Below are 17,845 nucleotides of genomic sequence, written 5' to 3' on the forward strand. Positions count from 1 at the left end.
CTGGGAAGTCTTGGTTTTCAAATTCAAATGTTGATGGGGGTATCTTTGTATTCTGAGATGCAGTTTTCTGCATCTTGATATCCTCTCATGTATGAGTTTGGTTTTGGTTACAATTCTCTCATGCCCTTTTCCTTTTTATTTTTTCTTCTTTCATCCTTTTATCAGATTCACGTACATATGTCTGTTCTCTGTCTATCCTAGCTTTCATTCCACATTCACAATACCCCTTAAATCAGTCTAACAAGATTCATTCTCATTGCTTTCCCATTCTGATCTATCCATTTAGTTATTTTCTAACTCTCAAAGACATCCCCATTCTAATGGGTATAGTAACCAATCAATATCTTATCAGCCCGTGTCAAGACGCCAGCGATCGTCAATGCCGATCAGCTGTGCGTTCATTTTCGGTTCATAGTTTTTTGCACTTTTTCTCCAATTGTACTTGATGGAATAGTTATAGCGAGACTGAATAATGGCTATAATATTTTCTACTTCACATAGTATGGAGCAAGGGACGCATCTTGTTGAATATGCACCGCCCGCCACACTATAATTCCTCCGCATGTATCATACTAATCGGAGACAATCTCCGCAAAGTAGAAATACATCTACTTAGGGAACACTCTTTCATATACTCCCACTCTACATCTATATGAGAAGAAGTTCTTTGTATATTCGGTAGCCCGTGAAGCTACTTTAATGACAAATAAAACAAAGTGAAAATGAGGAATTGAACATTTTAGGGTGGCATATTTCTTGCCCTAAGGGGTCGACGGGGTCTGATGCCCAAATGACGAGATGCCAAGTGACCAGGCAAGCTCCGAATTCAGATTTTCAACGCCACAATTCGAATACACGGGATTGAACGATGTGTGTGTGTGTCTGTGTTTTATTTGACAGGTTTGCGCGAGAGATAGATCAGGGATTCAGAGTTGAGTTGAGTAGAGTAAGTAAACCGGTTATTGTACGGAGTAGAGCTCCGTTAGTCGCCGTTGTCGACGAACCACTCTGTATACAAACCATCAAGAACACCCCTTCCTTTTCTTTTTTTATTCACTCCTCGATAAAAAACGAATTTGGTTCTCATAATGTGGATATTAGGATTACACTGCATATTTCGCAAGGGTTTGCCTGGGACTTGCAGGCACGCGATACTTGAAGCGATGTATGACGAGACGGACATTCAGAACCAATAAGGGCGTAAACTAGATGAGAAAAGACGGGATTTTGCTGTAATCCTTCATGCACAATATCGTGGAACTATACCTTCCAATACTCTAGTAGAAAAATGCCGGTGTCGGCTCAAAGAGAGCTGGAAATAATCTCCGTGGGACGCGATGATCCTGATTCCCTTCTTTTCGGGGTTACTAGGGGTGTGACATCTTCATTCTAGCAGGACCGCGCATCGTTTTGACCGCTCATTTCTTTTTCCTTACTTCTGACCCGGGGGTAGATCGTATCTCGCTCTGGGTCTTGCTCAGGCACTTTTTCGCAAATCGCCGAGTCTATCCTGTGATGACCCAGCCCTAAAATGACGAGGTGGATCAGGTCTGCCCCGCTCAGATGGCTCTTCATTCGACAATAGTTGTGGTTATTGCCTACTGGAAGCTGAGAGAACTTTCTTTCTCGCTTGAGGGGGGGGTTTCGCCTGGTTGGCCGCATGAACAGTATGTATGAAGACGAGATCAACGCGGACACGTCGTCAGGCAGGTATGAGTATATCAATACCATGATGAGAATGTATGCTCAAGTAGTGTATTGTATTCAATCGTACACTCGGACATTCCATCGAAAGGATTATGGTGCTTGGTAATTTGTACATACGGTATTTCCCCGGCGGTCCCGTGAGAACAAAAATGGACCGGGATCTAAGAACATTCAGGAACCACCTTCGACTTCAATCAACCCGTAATACAGTAGAAACCATTCCCTCTCTGGAATCGGGCGTAAGCAACCATTTTAGGGGTCATTTGTGCGCTGATCACGGGTCTCCTGTACATGTGTGGAAAAGGTGGTTCATTACCGGTGTTATTGCAAAGTAGGCCCGATCCGAGGCTAGCGTCAAAGAGATTCGACTTTTTACTTGTTTGGAACCCGGTAGTTAGACCAGTTTGCATTTAACCAAGAATAACAAACGCTCTTCAAGGGAATGTGGGAATCGGTTAAAGAATTGGAGAGGGAACGAGCTCGGCTCGGTTGAGCAAATTATCATGATCTGGATATAATATCCCGCAGTGTCAACCTGAGTATAGGAACGCCGCAATCCACTTTTTGAAGACGCCAGGGGGGGAGAGGGGCAAGGTCCCCGTCGCCCACTTTACTAGAAGATCGAGAGGCTTGGATTTGAACCACTTGAATTGGACCTGGATAATTGAGCCAAGATACCGGACTGATTCATGTCGAGATCGGCGAGAGACCAACGGAAATGTTCGCCGAGGGTCATATTATCATGCCTGAGCCACGGCCCACTGCTATTGATGTCGTAGCGGTTCGGTTTTTGTGGTTGTTGTTGTTGTTGTTATTATTATTATTATTATTTACCTTGTCTGTTTCTGGTAATGGACGTGGAAGCCATCGAGATGGTGGGCATTGGCTCGACGAGGAGCTTTGATCGATGCTTTCCCCATAAGGAGTAAGCTGTGGATATTGCCGTTCTATCAAAAGACGAAATCAATATTATAGCATTGGTTTGAAGGACAGTATAGATATTTGGTGTAAGTATGATTAGAAAAAGTAGAATGCGTGATCAATGTTAGGTCATACTCAAGAGTACATATGTGTTGTTAAAGCATTGATATTCTGTTCTCGATTAGATCGTACCAGTACATAGTCTTTGTTTCGTACAAACGTGGCTGTCATGTCAAGGCTATTCTTCTCCGATAAAGTTCACCTCTGACTATAATACCGATGGCGGTCGATTTTAGTAATTCTCTTGGGTCCGCAGCGCCATTGATGCCGTGACACTAGAAGACTCGCGCCAGTGGCGAATCTCAAGCCGCTCATCTGCCGTCATTTGTCAATCATTCCGGGAAAAATATCCCGACAGTTGTGATGCACCTTTTTTCTTTCCCCTTCGCAATCATCGGCCGAATGCTTTTCTTTTCTGTACATAGTCTGTAGTGCTTATGTATAAAGCCACAGTGGAGTCTCATGCTTCACTCGGTGGAGATTTGCCGTGCGACTGACGTTGCAAGCGCTAGTGGCAAATATCCCAGGTGAACAGAAGGGGGCGCATTCCACCGAGTTTCCCGGGTCATTTCTCCACGAGCTGGAATGAAGATAATCTTCTTCACAAATCGAAGCCATCTAAACCTTTTCCGGGGTGGGCGGAGAGTGTATGCGGATCTCCTGTGAGGGTTTAGAAGGTTGAATATGCCAAACAACGGAGGCGCGCATTGTCGGTATAAATGTATGGATTAGGGATGGGTTAGGAGTGGTCAGGGTGGATATTAGGGTACACATGTAGACATGCAGACAGAACTAGGGATTAGGTGAATATTTGGTACTGTACTCTGTATGACCTCAATTATACCTTCAGTATCACGATGGGTTCCAAGGTTAGAAATAATTATAATATACACATAGTATAAGAGTGAACTGTCACTTGACCTCTATTTACTGTAATTAGTCAGTTAACTACCTAACTATGCCTACTGTACATACTGTACATACATTGTACAGTACTTAGTCATAGCCCTAACTCCGTAACAAGAATCATCATTGTAAACCTCCTTGTAAGATAAACCAATCAGCAAGCCAAAAGGAGCTCATCCGATGCGATCGAAGACGACATTTTTCGGTTTTCACTGAACACTCGACGGACGAAGGGGCAGTGGCTGTTTTGATTGGTTGAGCGGAATGGAAATAATATCCGAAACTTAAACCACTCTCTGCATCGGACGGGCTTCTCCACCGAATTGTCTCCCTTTCCAAACACACAAAACAAAAAGAACGAGAAGAATTGGCGTACTTGTATTTACTAAGAAAAGAGAATATCTGCATGCAGAGTTTATGAGAAAAAAAATGATTGGCATTATGCATATTTGTAACTAATATATGGAAAGAATTGTGATGAATCCAGGGGACGAGACATAATAATAACAGTACTCAATATGATAATCATAACAAATCGATTGGTACTTAAGTTTTAACCTTGTATAAATGTACTTGGACTACAGCTTAGATGGAATTGAAGGACTAGAATAGACAGAAGCCTACCAATTATTCCATGTTAGTCCAGTATATTTTAACTGTTTTGATGTAATACAAGCAGGTATATTGTAGAACGTATGGATCGGACTAGCCGCGGTGAATACGCTAGTTAAATTTTAAGCTGTAACACTTCACTCCCATTCAGTTAGTAAATTAGTCTGAATAGCTTCAAGCCGAATTTCGAAGGGGAGATAATACCGAAAGGACGAATGCTTAGATCTATCTAATACAAATGTACTTTAGTAATAGGTCCTTCGGCACGAGGTACATGTGTTTATCTAGTAGAAATACATAATTATCAAGCTCAAGTAAACACCATCCAAAATACCAAAAAAAAAAAACAAGAAGACTGTAAACTATTGTAAGGAGAAGGGGAAGAGATCTATCTCTGGGATTCAGATCTACATGAGCTGAAATAAATCAATTCCTTTTATGTTTAAATGGAACATTTTTTTTTATTGAATTATTTTATTAAAATTGAATTTAATTGAATTTTCCCTTGGTTGGCCCACCATCCTTACCTGAACTGGAGAAAAGAGAGGGGGGACAGAGAATGTCAGTCAGACCCAAGTTCCACCTTTCCGCCACACGTCTCGATCTTCTCTCCCCTTCTCCAATCCCCCACTATCCTAACTTTTTGGCCCAGTTCGACGGGGCAGTGTGTCACGGGCGTCTGGTCCTGCAGAATTTCCTGCACCCAGTAGTAGTAGAAGACTGCATTGAGGGGCCCCAACCCAGTGAGATTCTTTTTCTCAGCCCGCTCCCGACTCGTTGGACCCATTCCGCGCTGATAATGATTCATGTGGCATGGACTCTACGTTTTACGATTGTGGCTTGACCCTCTCGAGTTGCCAGTCTAACGCCGTGAGCTTCTCTGTGATCCCTTTTCGGCTCTTCTCTCTCCCCCCCCTTTTCCCTCCATTCGACCTCCTTCCTCCTCCCACCCCCCAACCGGGCCTTCTAACGCAATGGGTGACGGAGGGAGGCCTTTTCGACCCATTGCCCCTCGGTCCATACCTCCAGGTGCTGGTGCTGGAGGAGGTGAAAGGACGCCTATCGCTGGTGCCAGTGGTCTACCAGAGGAGGGCAAGATGAAAAGAGCATCGACAGCTTGTAAAGAGTGCCAAAAACGTCGGACAAGGGTACACATGATCTCCTCTCCTGCTACTCCTTTGATGCCTTAGAAATTCCTATCGCACACTTTCTCTCGTTCGTTTATTTGTTCTATTTGTATTTTCTAAAGGAAATTTCCTTTTCTTTTTTTCTTTTCTTTCGCTGTTCTTTTCTTTTCCAGTCATATTCTTGTCGCACCATCTCCCTCCCTGCTATATTGAACCATATTTCTGATATCGGCTATTTTTCGCCCAATAATTTAGTGTACCGGAATGCCATGTACAGAATGCGTTACCCATGGCCGTGAATGCGTCACAGATGAATTATCTGATAAACGCCGAAAAGCATCTGCGAAAAGAACTCAGGAGGAACTGATCGATCTTCGTGGATTTCTGGACCAAATCTTGACCGTCATGCGGATCAGCGACCCGGCAGCCCTACAACATTTCGTTCAAACCGTTCGAGCCGGAGCCGATATGAATGAAATTCGCGACACTGTTCAACGGATCCTCCATGCCCATACCCATAACCAATCCTCCGAACCAACCCTACGACCAAGTCCACAAAATCTACATGTCGGCATAGATCCAAACATGGTGGACCCTAGCATGAGGAATTTCTTCAATCCGAATCCGCAATAGCGAATTTCGGTCCTTTTTGTGATTTCCTACTTTATATTTCCTTGCCTGATTGTGCCCCCCCTTTTTCCCTGTCATATAATGGCAGGGAGGGGAGCGTCTGTTTGCATAACATTGGAGTGACACTTGGGTTTACGATTCGTGCTCAGCGATCTTATACACGTCTCGATCCTGCGCCGCATCCGTGCTACGAGACGATTGCCAGGTGGGCTATTTGATAGTGATGTCCGATGGTGGACGTCAGGATCTTTCTCGCTCGCTGTTTCATTGCTTTTGGGGAGGTTTGAATGATAGATCCGCATTAGCCCTGCCGCAATCTCCGTGGTTCTTTTTATTTTTTCTGCGCGCTATTATTATACGACAAACTTGAATTGTTTCAGAATGGTTCTTTTTATGAATGCCATAATTTAAAAACTCTTCCGTATCTAATAACATAGACTTCATGTTCTGTTGTATCATTTGATTAATCCAATATTTGCGAAATCTATTGGCCTTGCGCAATTACTTGAGTGGATGTACATTCAGCGCGACAAATGCGGCCTACCTCAAGTTTATCTTGCTCAGGAATATTTCTAGTTGGTCGAGATAATAATTTCTAGCGTCAAGTGTACAACCTTGTACATGCATGGTGATTGGAAGAGAACAGGAGAAACTTCGCTACATGCGTCCCTTTGTATAGCTAACTGGCAATACATCCGTAGTAGACATGCACTGATTTTTTTTTGGTTCTTGCTGGCTCCTCGACTTTTCTCTGTACCTTGAGATAATATACATTAGATATAGTATTATGTTGGAATACGAGTTTATCTATATATATTGAGTATACCAATAACAACTGATTGATTCCTGGCATAGATTAAAACTTTACTGAACATCATCGTACTGGAAATCTCGGTATGTCTTGCTCGCGCTGGAACGAAGTGGCAATCTTCCTTATTTAGTACTTCACTAGTGTAGTCAATATGTACCTAGTATAGTATAGTATAGTATACTATACTATACTACCTCACTAGTGCAATGCGAGTCCTTCAAATCCCAGCTCACATTCTCCAGAAACACCGAATCATTCGAGGGTGAATCCCTCTGACCAACCCTATCCAAGCATTGCTTCTTTCTTGCATGATTCTCAATCGGGATATCTGCTACTGTAGCACCCTAGTTGTAATATGCATATACCATGATATACCATGGCTGACTATTGAACGTGGTATAAATCCGGGGGTGGAGTTGTGCCCCGCGCGCACCGAAGGAGCCAACAGCCGACGAGAGCCTCTCCACTTTCGTTTCTTCCCACTTCTCAACACCCCCCCCCCGGATTCTTCTCCTTTTGGTGCTACTCGGATATCCAGTCCAGTCTAAATTGGAAGTATGAACTACTTGGCAGTTCTCACATAGTATCGACATCCCCCTCCAAACATGGCCATGGCTACAACTAGTATAGCCAATCCGAGCGTCACGCAGGGATCCGAGTCTGGATTGCTCGACGACGCTGTTGACACTGCAGAAATGCGCAATCCCGGTCGCAAAAGAAAAGCCTTCAGCGCACTGTCAAATAAAAATAGCGGGGGCCGACAGAAGATCACTAGGGCCTGTGACTCGTGTAAAGTTAAAAAGACTAGGTGCACTGGTACCCTTCCCTGCACAAGATGCACTCGTCTATCACTATCATGCCAATACAATGCGGCCTACTCCAGAGGACTTCCACCCGACCCACTACCTGCAACTCCATCACCGGGTAATCCTACCGGTACAAGACGCCCATCTTCTGAAACGGGCCATCGTTCTAGTAATTCTATTTCTGGCGATAATGCGGGATTTATGACGACGTCGTCTACTGTAACGGCAAAAAGAGGCACTGTCAGCAGCCAACATGTCTCCCATAGTCAACGCCACCCTGTGTCGCGACGCAACTCTCCAGAACCTGGATCAACTGACTTTGATGGTAACTATCTAGGTCCAGCATCTGGCGTGTCGTTTATCAATCGTGTCTGGGGTCGCCTGCATCAGGATGAAAGTCAGATCCCGAATGAGCTGCAGAATGAGTCGAATAAGAACACAGCCGTCTTCATGTTTGGAGACAAACCTTATTCCCAATGCCAGGATATCCAATTTCCACTGCCATCATATGAGAGTGCAATGGAGCTTGTTGCTATCTATTTCGACTTTTCCATGGTCACATACCGCTTTTTGCATAGGGGTAGCGTGGAAAAATGGGTGAAGCAGGTGTATGAGAATCATATCTCGGTGGCTAATCCTCCAACTGGTAATATGGTAGCAAGGACTGCGATTGTGCTCATGATATTCGCCGTGAGCACTGTCCATAAAGCCCCTGAAGTCCAGGGGGATGGACAAAGCCTCAGGTTAGTGCGTCTGGTATCAAGTTGTTATACAAGCTCTAGCAGAACCGCATCAACTAACGAGTCCTGTAGTGAGCGTTGGTTCGCAGCTTCAAAATACATGTCTTCCTTGGAATCGGGACCGCCTCGTCTGGAGACGATACAGGCCCGATTGATTCAATGCCTGTATCTACTATCTTCATCGAGGGCTAATGAATGTTGGTATTCATTTGGCACAGCTTTGCAAGTCGTGACGGCTTTAGGTTTACATCGGAAATTCCCGGTCAAACCCTCTAAGAAAGGAGGCTCTCATTTGGAACTGGAGCTCAGAAAACGTATCTTTTGGAGTGTTTATGTTCTAGACAAATACTTGAGCATAATGTTTGGACGACCGCGTCTGCTCCATGACGAGGACATTGATCAGGAACTACCGGATGAAATGAATGACGATGACCTCCTAGAGGAAGATCCAGCCAGACGTACAGGGTCCACAGATAGTATGATGATCGCTTCTGTACTTCATTATCGGTACACCGCACCCCATTCCACCTTCCTTTTTTTATTGTCTGCTAACACTCCCGGCAGATTAGGTCGCATTTTGGGCGAGATCTCTCGACAGCTTTACAGCATAAACCCTCTCTCGCGAGACTCGCCATTAGAAACAGCCGTTCGTCTCACCTCGGAATTAGAAAAATGGAAAGAAACCGTCCCACCACTCTTCAACAGCGTTCGACCATCAAGTTTAATCCCGCCTCTTTGTCGACAAAGCCAAGTTTTACAATTAGCATATGCCCACGCCATGATCCACGTTACTCGCTCATTTCTCCTAGATGATTTCACCGATCTAAGCCGTCGTCCAAGAGATCCCCATCCACTCGTCAGCGCCCATGTACACAAGTGCATTGAGGCGGCAGAACATATAATGACACTCGTCGACGAACTAGCGCAACAAACACTATTCATCCAATCATTCTGGTTTACACATTACGTTTGTTTCTGCGCTATTCTCGTCGTATATATTCACGTTATTCAACAACATCGTCAATCTCTAGCACCAAGCCCTTCAGCCGGGAGTCCAGCCGATGTCGATAAATTGCATTCACTATTTTCACTGGCAGAAAGGTGTCAGCAACATCTAGCCGAAGCCACACGAAAAAATTGTCCAAGTCGTCGATACAGTATCATCCTTGAAGAACTCAGACAGGAGGTCCACAGACAACTTGGAAATGGTTTGGATCAATCCAATCCATCAAGGGATACCGATATAATGCAGGAATCGCAAGAACAGGCTGCACTCACCCCTAATAGCGTGGACCAAGAAGAATCCTTTGCCACGCAGAATCTAGACTTTGCGCCAATGTCCGGAATGTTACAAGCTCCTGAAATTGGGGCGTCATTCGACGATATTGGTCTTTTGGAAAATTTAGAAGGCTCCATTTGGTGGGCTCATCTTGATTCATGGGTGTGTGTTGGTTGTACTATATTCTTTCCCTGTTGTCACTCGCTAACTGTTCTTAGGCTTTATCAAGTTTTCCCAATGACCCATCCAATTTTCATTTCTAAGTGGAGTTAGAGATGTTGATTTACATAGTAGTACATAGTACACTCTATTCATATCAGGATACCCATATAGATCGTTGTTTCATTTCTACCACATTTCTTTTTCCCTCAATCACGTAACTTCGAATTGAAGGAGAAATCTGAAAAAAAAAAAAGAGGGTGTGTGTGAATCAAACAATATAATCCAATGATGTTTGGAATAAAACTAAAAACATAAAAAAATGGACTCGCGGGGAATCGAACCCCGGACCACTCCCATGCTAAGGGAGTATTATACCACTAAACCACAAGCCCCATTTGATGAAAGACGGCTCATATCTAGGCTACATGAATCTAAAAAATAGAAGACGTAACAAAGTCATCTCTGATCGCCGGGTCTCATATCAAGGAGATCTATGGGATACTATCCCCTACACTTCTCGTTGGCATTTAAATATGAGTGGGGTTCTAGGGTATGTATGAGGTCTCTTGGGATTGTAGCTATAAATATAGGATAAGTTGAATGTGGAATTGAGTAGCTTTCATGTACTTACACGTTTCGGCACGATATATGTTTGAGTCCTTGGGGGTCAAAGCTGTGGGCTTAACACCCGTGTTACCTAACTCATGGGCGGGCACCCATCACATAGGTTCGGTGGACTTCCACCTGGAAAACCTTGGAAGGTTTATCCCACAAAGAGCTCACAGTACCACGATAGAAACCTTACTATCGTAGTTGGAACAGTCTACAAAGAAAAACCTAGCCAGGAATATGTTCACATTTCAAGCCAAATACATGTCCATATAGACAAGAAGCTACAAAATACACGAAAGCGAAAAAATAATAAAAAAAAAAACCAGAAAGAAAAAGAAAAATCCAATCCACCGTGGCTCCGCGCCTTGATGCAGTAAAATCAAAAGACTCCCCACCAATGATAAAAAAAAGACGCCGTCCTTAAAGACATGAAAGGATCAAAGTATTCCGAAATCGACCACAAGAGAAAAAAAATTGCGTAGGGAGACCGATGATTGGAAAGTTGATGAATTATATGAATGAAGTCCTCTTATCGAAATCTGCGTTGAGATTCGAAGGAGCGAGGATCCGAAGTGTCAGGTGTATCGGGTGGGTGTAGGAAGGATGAGGAGGCGGAGGTTGTCATACTATCCATGCTCATGGATGGGTGCATTGAAACACCTCCGTATTGAGGTGGAGTTCCATCGGGGATGCCAGCAGCCCCGGTAGCCATTTGTTCTTTGAGAGCGCCATATTCTGCGAGTTGAGTTTGTAATTGTTGCAGGACTTCACCGATTGGTACGGCGTGGTCGTCGAGTGTATCGCCAGGTCGGAAGGGGCGCATCATGTGACGGAGTGAGAGTGTGTTGATCGTTGTCTCGATGCGAGTGACTTGTTGATCCACCAGACTGATCACAGTTGAATCGTTCAGTTCACCCCCGTGATTCTTGACCATGTGGAAGAGAGCGACGTTGGGTTCTCGGAGTCGAGGTTCAGTTGGGTTTTCCAATGCGCCGCAGAGTCTTTCCAGGCGAAGGGTGACTTCCCAAAGGCGCCAGATTAAGTCTGTCTTGAGATCAAGTTCAGAGCCAGGTGAGATAATAGCCGGGTTGACTTCTGAGTCTTGAGCCTCTTCAGAGGCGGTCATACGGCCTGCTAGTGAGTGCGGGTAGACAAGGTACAAAGGTTCAGGGTTCTCGAGGCCCTTGAGCTTGCGCTCACCCTGGTCTTTGATAACGAAGCCTTGGCTATTAAGCTGTTGCAACTCACGCCGGATGGTGTGTCCTAGGCTGTCCATGCGTGGGTGGCTGTCATTTGAACTGGTCGATGCAGAGCGCTCGGCATCAGCGAAGACCTCGAGATTGCGTTGAATATCGCTCATGAAGTCCGATGAGACAAAGATCTGTCCACCATCGGCAACAGCAGAAATACGGGATGCTCGATTAACCATTGGACCGAAGTAGTCCATACGATTCGTCACAGGATCATTCTCGCAGACAGGCTCGCCCCAGTGTCCACCCATGCGAACAGAGAGACCACGGAAGATAATGTTATTCTCCATATCGTAGACAATACGGCATTGTGGCTGCTCGAGAATCTCTGTTGGCCACTCAGCTTCAAGAAGCTGATTTTGACAATTGAAGCACCACAGTAATGCTGCAGTCGTAGAGTTAAAAGCCACCATGAATGCATCACCTTCAGTCTTGACTTCATATCCACCAATAATTCCAAGTTGACGTCGAAGAATATCATTGTGGATTTGAATCGCAGAGCGCATGGCATCGGGACAAGTCTCCCAGAGACCAGTAGACTTCTTGATATCAGTGAACATGATAGCAAGTTCACCGATTGGAGCATCGACGCGGTCAAAGCGAGCCAGTCGAGAGTCTCCAGGGACATCACGGGGTCTTTTGCGAAGCTTAGTTGTCGGAACGATTTGGTCATCTGGGAAGGCAGAACGCTCTAGGTTCATGCTAGGTCGAGAAAACTTCTTCTGTCGCTTTTGCAAGTCACCCACGCCAAGAACCATTACCATAAGTTTGTTAGTAGCACCGAAGGAGATAGCGAGATCTCGCAACTTCTGTGCGGCATACATTAGATTGGGATGAGCGGCTCTAGTAGCGTCAACCACGAGCTCAGGCGCCACATATTCCCATAATTCCTTGGAAGCAATGATGACCATTTCATCCTGCTCAGTCAATGTTGTATGCATGAGAGCAGGGGCCGCAATTACAGCAGGCATCATTGGGAAATGGCCGAAGCATCGCGACACGGGAAGAACGTCATTAAGTTTTCCGTTTCGAGACACAAAGCCACCAGCAGCTCGAATGCGAGCCCGCTCGCTGGCCTCTGCCGGGTCATGGACTTGGGTCAAGTTCCGTAATGAACCGTCTGACTTCACGAGAATCGCCTGCGCATTACCCACGTTGGCAGCGTAAAGATCCATGTTGTTCAGATACAAGACGGTTGCAACACCACCAGATTGTATGTCATCCTGGTTGAGCTGTTTCGTGTTCGAAGATCTGCGATTGTACTGACGCAGCTCGCGGTCATCGATTGATCGATAGGCAGATCCCGCCATATTCTTATTCAATGCCAAAAATGCGCGTCGCAAAGCATCTAGTGGTGTCTCATCTTGACCCGGTTGGAGCCTCTTAAGCTCATGGGAGAACGTTGGCGTAAAATTTTCATGAAGATACTTCGCAACGCGAGAACCACCACTTGACATTGTAGAGCCATCGAACATACCAACCAGGGTTTCGATCTTGTCAGGCTTCAAGCGTGGTACGATCATATCGATGATTGAAAGATGCTCGGTTCGACCTAAGGTGTCTGCCATTCCGTATGCAAGTGATCCAGCCAGCGAAGCGGACGTTCTCACGCGGCGATCTTCATTCTCCTCAGGAATAGTAGGAATAGTCAACGTCACATCCATCAATCCAAGAACACGAAGGTGTGTCAAAGATGTGAAATCGGTCAAGTCGGCACCATTCGTGACTGGAGGACCCAAGGAAGCAATGTTGGGCTTGATTTCCAGACGCTTGTTACCAGAAAAATTCAAGTACTTCAAACCTCTGTTCCAGTTCCAATTCCAATCATACGGCCAGTTGGAGACGTTATATTTCAACATGTTGCTGCCGACATCGAGGATTGACAGTTTGCTGACTTTGCACAGTTCTGCGGGGAGCACTTGGAAACGGTTCGCGTTGATATGTAATACCTTCAGGTTACTGCCCTCTTCGAGATCATCGGACGGTAGTGAGGTCAGCTCGTTGCCAGACAAGTAAAGCTCTGAGATCCAGGGCCACCGTTTGAGAACCCCCCTGAGGCAATTCCGTCAATTCATTGTAGGAAAGATTGACAATGCGGAGCTCTGGAAGACGAGCAAGTTCACGGAAGACCTCATCATCTAGTCTGTTGTCGGCGAGATAGAGATTCCGGAGAGACGCCGCAAATGTCAATGAAGCAGCATGCTGCGAGAAATTTGAATCCTTTCGAGATGAAGAGCTTCCATCTGTGGCGTTAGATCGCGATGCGGTGGACACCTTCCGCCCGCCCTGCTGTTGCCCAACAGAGGGCGCGATGGATGGATTCCGGTACGAGCCACTGGGAGATGAGCCAGTTGCCAAAGCTGCGTTGGGGTTTTGATTGGGTCGACGGAGATCCGGCTCATCGAGAGGGCCTAGTTCCTCGTAGCTGGGATTGCCCGTGAGCCCTGGAGTTGCAACGGGAGTCGTAGTTGGCTCACCGGGAACCAGCGGCTGCGGTGCACCGTGCTTCGGAAAGGTGGTGAGAAGATTGGTAGACACGTTGAGGGTTTCCAACTTCGCACAATGCCAGATCTCATCCGGGAGGGATTTCAAATTGCACTCGCGCAGGTTGAACTCCCTCAGTTCAATCAGACATCCAATCTGGGGAGGAACGATTCCAAGTGGGTTCTTAATGATGCTAAAGTGCTCCAACCGGCGCAATTTTCCAATCTGCGCAGGAATTGATGAAAGATGATTCTTGTCAACGCAGAGTTTGGAGACATTTGGCATGTTATCGAAGATAGTGTCTTTCAGGGCAGAAAGATTCGCAGATGCCAGATTAAGGGACGACAACGTTGGCATATGAGAATCAATATCGAATTGTGTCAAAGGATTGTGGTCTAGATGCAAACTTCGCAATTTTGGCGCTGAGCCTCTGAAGCGCGAGACTAAATTGTGACCGAAGAACACTTGCTCAAGCTTGGGAAGCCCGCAAAGATTATCAATGCTTGTGATTGCATTGAAGCGGCCATCGATCTCCCTCAGACTAATCAGCCTTTGGAAGGTCTCATCAAGCGGTCCGGAAATATTGTTATTAGTCATCCAGAGGCGTTCAAGCGTGGTCAAATTCCCAATACATGGGATGCCTTCAATGTTATTAAAACTGATATCCAGATCAACCAGTGCTCGGAGGTTGCAAAGAAACTCGGGGAAAACCTTGAAGCTGTTCGATGACATGTTCAAGCTCCGCAGGTATTGGAAGTTGCCAAAGTAGCTCGGCAGTTCGGTCAGCTGGTTATTGGCCATTTTAATGCTCACTAGACCAGTAAGCCGATCCAAGTTGGCATGTTCTAATTCTCCCAGAAAATTGTTCGACACATCCAAGTACGTTAGCCGACTGGCTAAGCTGAAACTCAAAGGGAGATGCAAGGCCTCGTTCCCAATAAATTTGATCTCCCGCAGATTGATGCAACTTTGAATGAAGTCCTTCGGGACATCCAGTGACAAATTCCTGGACAAGTTCAAAGATATTATCTCGGACGATTTCTTGTAGAGGGTGATGGGGATGGTGACAAGACTCCGACCTTGAAGATCCACATGGCTGAACTTTTGCATCTTGTTGAACCCAGGATCTGCTTCAAGGCTGGTATAGCCACTCAGCTTTGTGGGTAAGAATACAAAGCGGCAAAGATAACTGTGGTCCTCACGACCAATGTCTTCGATGCGATCCTTTTCTGTATATCCGACTTGCTCCAGAAGCTTCTTCTGCATTAAGATCGGTCGTTCTTTATGGTCAAGCTGCCGAGACAGATCATTCTTCCGCAGTACGATCTCATAATTATTAAGATGATCCTGCAAGAAGGACTTTTTCCCAAGCATATAGAGAACATCTGCGACGGTCGTGTTCAGACCAGCTGAAAGTGTGGCAAATGTCAAATCTATCCTAAAGACTCGGATGAAGTAAGACGCCCCATCGCGCTCTTTCACCGCACCATTGGGTTTGAGCTGACCCTGGGCTTCTGTAGCAACATCAGGTATCTTCTTGACGTGCCAGCTATCCGGTGCATGCCAGCTATCAGAACCTTGGTCGCCGCCTTGCAAGAAGTCTGGCCGCGGCAGTTCTTCGCGTGGTGTTGTTGTACCATCGGCCGCTCTAGGCATGCGACCAGGACCAGGTGAAGCAGTGCGCACACCTCGCATGTCTTCAAGATCGGTGTCCAAGGAAAAATAGTGTTTCCCTTCTTCACCATGTGATGTATTACTTCTTGGTGGGTGGACATCTCCAGTCAAATTGCTGAGACCTCGTCGAGGGAACTTTCGCCCCTTACCAGAATCTTTCTTGCTTGAATCAGCTGTGTCCAGACGAGGAGTAGATGTTCCTTCGAGGCTTCCTTGTCGGTTCCGATTTGGAGATTGTTCGCGCCTCGATGACTTGTCGTGGTGCGGCTTGTGCCCGGGCAAAAATCGACCAATTTTGCTCAGTATATTCTGTTTATTGGGAGGGCCTCCTGGAGAGTTGCGGCTATGATCGCGATATATAGCACTTTGCACGCTCGGAGTTGGACTTGTGGACCGACCTCCAAGGTTAGTGGACGAGCTCATGGCGGTAGATGAGTGAAGATGGCTATCTTTGTGAGGCTTCAACCCGACAGAGAAATCATCTCGCCCGACGGAGGGGCGGCCGCGGAAGCCAGCATACTGGTGGTCCGCAAGATCACCGGCAAGGGTGGGCCTTTCCTCTTTGCTTCGAGAATGACGATGACCAGTACCGCCTCTTCGACTCGATGAGTCTCTATGCGCAGAAGACTGTCCTCCTTGAGATCCCATACGCTGACCATCAGGACCTATAGGTACTTGCCGAACAGGAGCTTCTCCATATTGTGGGATATCATTGAAGCTTTGATACACCCAGGGAGTGATATCACTTGAAGGTAAAGGTGTTTCCGCTCGGGAACGTGATTGTCGTTGTGAGATTTCGGAGCCGTCTGAGTTGGCCCGTTCTCGAGCTCGCAACTGATCAATTGGACCCCCGCGCTTATTTGATAGGTTCGATCCGTCACCAGACTCATCCACTGAATATTCTTCACTGACGGAGCCCTTTTGTTTCTTCCTCATGAATTTGGCGCTCAAGTTTGATTTTGTGCTGCTGGTCATGCTCGTAGCAGAAGGTCTCCTGTATTCTCCATTATACTCCATTTCTGCGGGCTCGCTGGCAAAAGTGCGTCCAGTTGTAGGCCGGAATGTAGCAGACGCAGGCGAAGCTTCATGCTCAGACCAATCATTGAAAAAGGTCCGTTGGCCATCTCCGCCGGCACTTGTTGCCCAAGGAGCTATGGACTCCTGATCGGGGTTGTCATTATTAGGGCGGGTTTGGTTGATCGGCGCAGGACGCGGGCTAGGGGAAACTGATCGAGAAGCATCATCTCCAGCACCAAGAACAGCGAGTGCCTTCTTATGATTGCTGAAGCCGGATCCTTTGCGCTCTTCGGTAGGGGAAATCTCGGGAGAGCTCCATGACCACATGGAAGCTCCCCAATCGATCTTAGGAGCTCGGGACGACTCGGACCTGATAGATATTTAGCACTCGGCTTTTTTCCAGATGAGGATATCGCATATGTCGTAAGAATTTCCCCAGGGACTTGGGTTTTCTTCACTTCTTTTTCTGGAATGGAGAAAGGTAAAAAGAAAGCTCACCGGTCTGCTAAGGAGCCAGGGAAAGCATCGGCATTACGACTGTCAGAGGTGATATTGCTCTGATCCCGGCGGGAGCCATCACTATTTCGAACTGTCGCTTGTGACATCGAACTGTGCCCCGAGCTCGCTGAGCCCTGCCGGTCGGGTTGCTCGTGCTCTCGCACGGGCATGGCTGGTCCCAGACTCGACCGAAACCCTCGACGGGGAGCTGGATCAGGTCACTACCGGCGGCAAGTTTCGGGATGCTGTGAAGAATCGGTGTCGTACACCATCAATAAAAGCAGGCTTTTTTCAGTGCGCCGGGGCACACAGGATGTGAGAGGTCCAACGTGGGTCGGGTAAGCTGTCGCGGATGCTTGCGCCACAGTTGGAAAGCTCAGACCCGGAGGTGCGGCAGTGAGTCGTGTTGATCCGGGAGTGATGGATGAATCAGGAAGACTTGGTCGGGGATGGCAAATGATAAGAGCAAGCTAGGTGATCGGTCGCATCGATGGACAGAAGGGTTAAGATAGGTATTTGGTAAGGTAAGGACGAGGCGCGTTGGCCGAA

At 46.5% G+C, this 17,845-nt stretch overlaps 3 protein-coding genes across 3 annotated transcripts; 2 read left to right on the top strand and 1 right to left on the bottom strand.

Annotated features, from left to right (window-relative positions):
* Positions 1 to 5,180: 5,180 nt before the first annotated feature.
* N7469_009826 (Zn(II)2Cys6 transcription factor domain-containing protein) lies at positions 5,181 to 5,966 on the top strand (the record flags this gene model as incomplete). The annotated part of the gene is made up of 2 exons (XM_056648731.1): positions 5,181 to 5,354; positions 5,589 to 5,966. 2 exons carry the CDS (start codon positions 5,181 to 5,183, stop codon positions 5,964 to 5,966), a joined length of 552 nt encoding a protein of 183 aa, XP_056495862.1.
* A 1,413-nt stretch (positions 5,967 to 7,379) lies between these two features.
* On the top strand, positions 7,380 to 9,862 carry N7469_009827 (Zn(II)2Cys6 transcription factor; the record flags this gene model as incomplete). Its single annotated transcript, XM_056648732.1, has 3 exons — positions 7,380 to 8,323; positions 8,393 to 9,761; positions 9,818 to 9,862. The coding sequence occupies 3 exons, from the start codon at positions 7,380 to 7,382 to the stop codon at positions 9,860 to 9,862; spliced, it is 2,358 nt and encodes a 785-aa protein (XP_056495863.1).
* A 1,040-nt stretch (positions 9,863 to 10,902) lies between these two features.
* Positions 10,903 to 17,466, bottom strand: acyA (adenylate cyclase acyA; the record flags this gene model as incomplete). Its single annotated transcript, XM_056648733.1, has 3 exons — positions 10,903 to 13,589; positions 13,672 to 17,168; positions 17,297 to 17,466. 3 exons carry the CDS (start codon positions 17,464 to 17,466, stop codon positions 10,903 to 10,905), a joined length of 6,354 nt encoding a protein of 2,117 aa, XP_056495864.1.
* Between the last annotated feature and the right edge of the window lie 379 nt (positions 17,467 to 17,845).

The sequence above is a fragment of the Penicillium citrinum genome (assembly GCF_028827155.1).
Source record: "Penicillium citrinum strain IBT 23319 chromosome Unknown utg000009l:1.0-4274883.0:1.0-4276374.0, whole genome shotgun sequence".
NCBI classification, from domain to species: domain Eukaryota; kingdom Fungi; phylum Ascomycota; class Eurotiomycetes; order Eurotiales; family Aspergillaceae; genus Penicillium; species Penicillium citrinum.